This window comes from Stegastes partitus, unplaced genomic scaffold (assembly GCF_000690725.1).
Source record: "Stegastes partitus isolate 25-593 unplaced genomic scaffold, Stegastes_partitus-1.0.2 Scaffold740, whole genome shotgun sequence".
NCBI classification, from domain to species: domain Eukaryota; kingdom Metazoa; phylum Chordata; class Actinopteri; family Pomacentridae; genus Stegastes; species Stegastes partitus.
This window is the reverse complement of record NW_007578471.1, coordinates 93,499-96,716: the sequence shown is the minus strand read 5'-3', so window position 1 is coordinate 96,716 and position 3,218 is coordinate 93,499. Positions and strand designations below refer to the sequence as shown.

The 3,218-nt window shown below is 38.6% G+C and overlaps 1 protein-coding gene across 3 annotated transcripts in view; it reads left to right on the top strand.

Moving 5' to 3' along the window:
* The window catches only part of atp10d (ATPase phospholipid transporting 10D), a 59,660-nt gene that overhangs the window by 19,917 nt on the left and 36,525 nt on the right, over nucleotides 1–3,218 (top strand). For all 3 annotated transcript variants that reach the window (XM_008291370.1, XM_008291368.1, XM_008291367.1), the window contains exons 7-8: nucleotides 2,543–2,674; nucleotides 2,977–3,089. In XM_008291370.1, coding sequence (XP_008289592.1) covers nucleotides 2,543–2,674; nucleotides 2,977–3,089 — 245 coding nt within the window. The remainder of the gene's footprint in view (nucleotides 1–2,542; nucleotides 2,675–2,976; nucleotides 3,090–3,218) is intronic.

Below are 3,218 nucleotides of genomic sequence, written 5' to 3'. Positions count from 1 at the left end.
TCTTGTTTCTTTTGCAATGTTTTTAAATGCTGTAAAGCACTTTGCATTGCTCTAGTGTATGAAAAGTGCTATACTAAAAGGTTGATTTGATTTGATTTGATTCGAAAGTCTTTGCTGCACCAGAGCATTCATTCATTCATTCTAAGTAGTTCACTACTTTTATTTATATGCACATCGGGAAAAAATACCAAAGTCTGGAGTCCTCAGTGGTACGTACAGCCATGCTGCTGCCCCACGCTGCATTCTGATCAATTTATTTATTTGTTATTATTGGGCTAGGCAGTTAGTTTTTACAAATAAAGCACTATAGATTGACTATTTGTTTAGTTAGTTAGTTTTTCTCTTATTTTATCATTGGAATATTTTTTTTATTTTTCTTAATAGCATTCACAGACATTTCAAGGCCCCCCTGGCAGCTCTCTGTGGCCCCCTCGTGGGCCGTGGACCCCCTGTTGAGAACCACTGTTCTAATATTTTTATGTAATGCATTCATTAAGTTGTTTTGGTAAATACAGAAAATTGTTCATGACATTATTTATGAAAGCATCCTCATTTTAAGTTTTAGGGCCCTTTGCATTTGTACGCTATCCTAGTTTTGCTTTGCTTTCATTCCCACTTGATCTTTGTAGTAAATTCTTGTAAATTCAAAGCATCTCTACTTGCTGTGTGTTAGCTGAACACAAGTGTACAGTGATTTCACCGGACCTGACCTGTTTTGGTTCATTTCAAATAGCCGTTAGTCAGGGGTGTGCATCTCTACCTTAAAAAATGATCCAATATGAATCTAGATACATGGGTTACGATATGATTCACTAACGATACATTTTAATACATTACAATGCGATTGGATTCGATGCAGTTGGATGCAGCTTGAATTTTTTTGTGTGGTGAAAAAAATTAAAGAGACATGTGTCAGGTCAGAACAATGTCATTGTGTTTATTTTTCTAATACACACAAACAAGACAGACTGTTGCTGTATTAAATATGAGAAAACATTAACATTAGCCCCGTCAGTATATTGCAATCCATAAACTTTGCAAACTGAAAACATTCAACGTGGCCTCAGTTTGTTCTGATGCATTTTATCAAACCAAACTAATGTTGTTGTGGTGGGAGGCTGCTGTGTGTGTTTCGGTGAAAAAAAACAGAGTTACGCTTCAGGTTCTGCTCTGGATCTCTGACACTGAATGCACAGACTGACACAACGCAACACAACACAATAATACGTGCTTGTATGTTGTGGGTTTTGTTGGTAAGACAATTATATGTTTTGTGTGTCATTATTAAACGGGCAATGTCTGTGTAAAGTTGTGACTATCAGCAGTTGATCTGAACGTGTTTCCTAAATAACCAGGTGTTAAACACCTGACAGAATGGAAAAGATCTATAGGAATGAAAATGATCCTAATGGAGCTGATTGATGACACAATGAGTGTAACGCTGAACTCGTATTGTTACTTCTGGACTACGCGATACTGGAGCAGCCATATTTAGTAGCTGAGCTCCAATCAACTGATTCATAACTTTACAACCGGACATCGACCGCTCCACAGTAGATATAGACTGATCCAGAGGCCCGCCAATCGATGTATTTATATTGTTACAGTTAAAATCGATTTCCGGTTTCTATTGGTGAATCTTTACACCCCTAATGATCATTAAATACTTAAACTCCTTCAGTTGACTTTGACTGTCTTCCCACCCACTTCTCACTTACTTGCAAACTGCCCCAGTTCGCATTGAAGACTGAGGGCTTTGTAGACTAGCTATTGGGATATAGTTTGAGCATAAATTCATGTGTGCACACGAAGAGGAGCAAACTACAGTAAAAAAAACAAAACAAAACTACCATTTCCTGTTCGTGGTTGGTGCCACTGTGACTGTAAACAAATGTTGGCAAGTTGATGTCTTCAGGCCAGAACTCTCGACAATTAATGACCATTGATAATTTAACTGATTGAATGTATGTCAGCTGATATAATGATAAGAAGATGATGGACATTGCCAAAAAAAATGTACTGGTGCTGTAGTGCTGGGTTGCTCTTACTGTTTAACACTGTAGCAACCTCGAGGTGTCACTCAGACTAGCAGAGAACTGTATGAGTTTAGCTAGCAAAGTACCACCACAAGAACATCTCCTGTGACACTTCATGCTGACCTTCAAAATTTATAGCTATAATTTGCTTTCATGCCCTGATGCTGGAAATATTTGTTATTCAAATAACCAGACTTAACCTGTACCAAATAGCCAAAAGCACCACAGTGAGAGCAACACAGAGTTAGTTGTGAAAACATCCTCTAAATATAAGAAATAGGAATTAATGTAAGGTGGAGCTGTGTAAGATGTATTGTATCGACTCAAGGATAAAACTGTAGCGCTAACTAAGTGCTAAAACTAGAAGGAAGGAATGGATGAATTTATGTTTCTCAAGATGTGTAAAGTTCTGCTTAACATTCAGTTTTGCTATTGTACTTTCTACTGAAAATGGGACTCAATAACTGAACATGGCTGGGGTATGTTTTTCTCTTACTGTGTCCCAGGTCATGAGACTAAAGCTATGATGAACAACAGCGGGCCGAGATATAAGCGTAGCAAGCTGGAGAAACGTCTGAACACAGATGTCCTGTGGTGTGTGTTCCTCCTCCTCATCATGTGTCTGAGTGCTGCTATAGGTGTGTACCGATGCTTACATGACACCACTTCTCATTTCAAAACACAACACTGAACAGCAGCAGTTTCTTTCAAGTGTGTACAATGTAAAACAACACACAAAGCACTAGAGAGACAGTATTTCCGTGGAAACCAGTGTGTCCAGCCACCCCAGTAAATCATTTGAATTTCCCTTCTGGGATAAATAAAGTATTTTTCATTTCATTTCATTTCATTTTATCCTGAGGCTAAGGAGTTCAGGCATGCCCATCTGTACCTGCTCAATTCAATAAGCCACTCTTTTTTTTTTTTGCATGTGTTTCAGGTCATGGCCTCTGGCTGAAGAACCACAGTGACCCTGTCTTTCAGGTTGATGGGGAGATGTCTCCTGCTTTGGCTGGATTTTATGTATTCTGGACTATGATCATTGTGCTGCAGGTATGTTACGTGGTTTCAGATGTAGGCCAAAAATGGCTTCTTACACAGTTGTTAACTTCTATTATTACATGCAATTATAGAGCCATCCATCCATTATCTATATACCGCTTAATCCTCACTAGGGTCGTG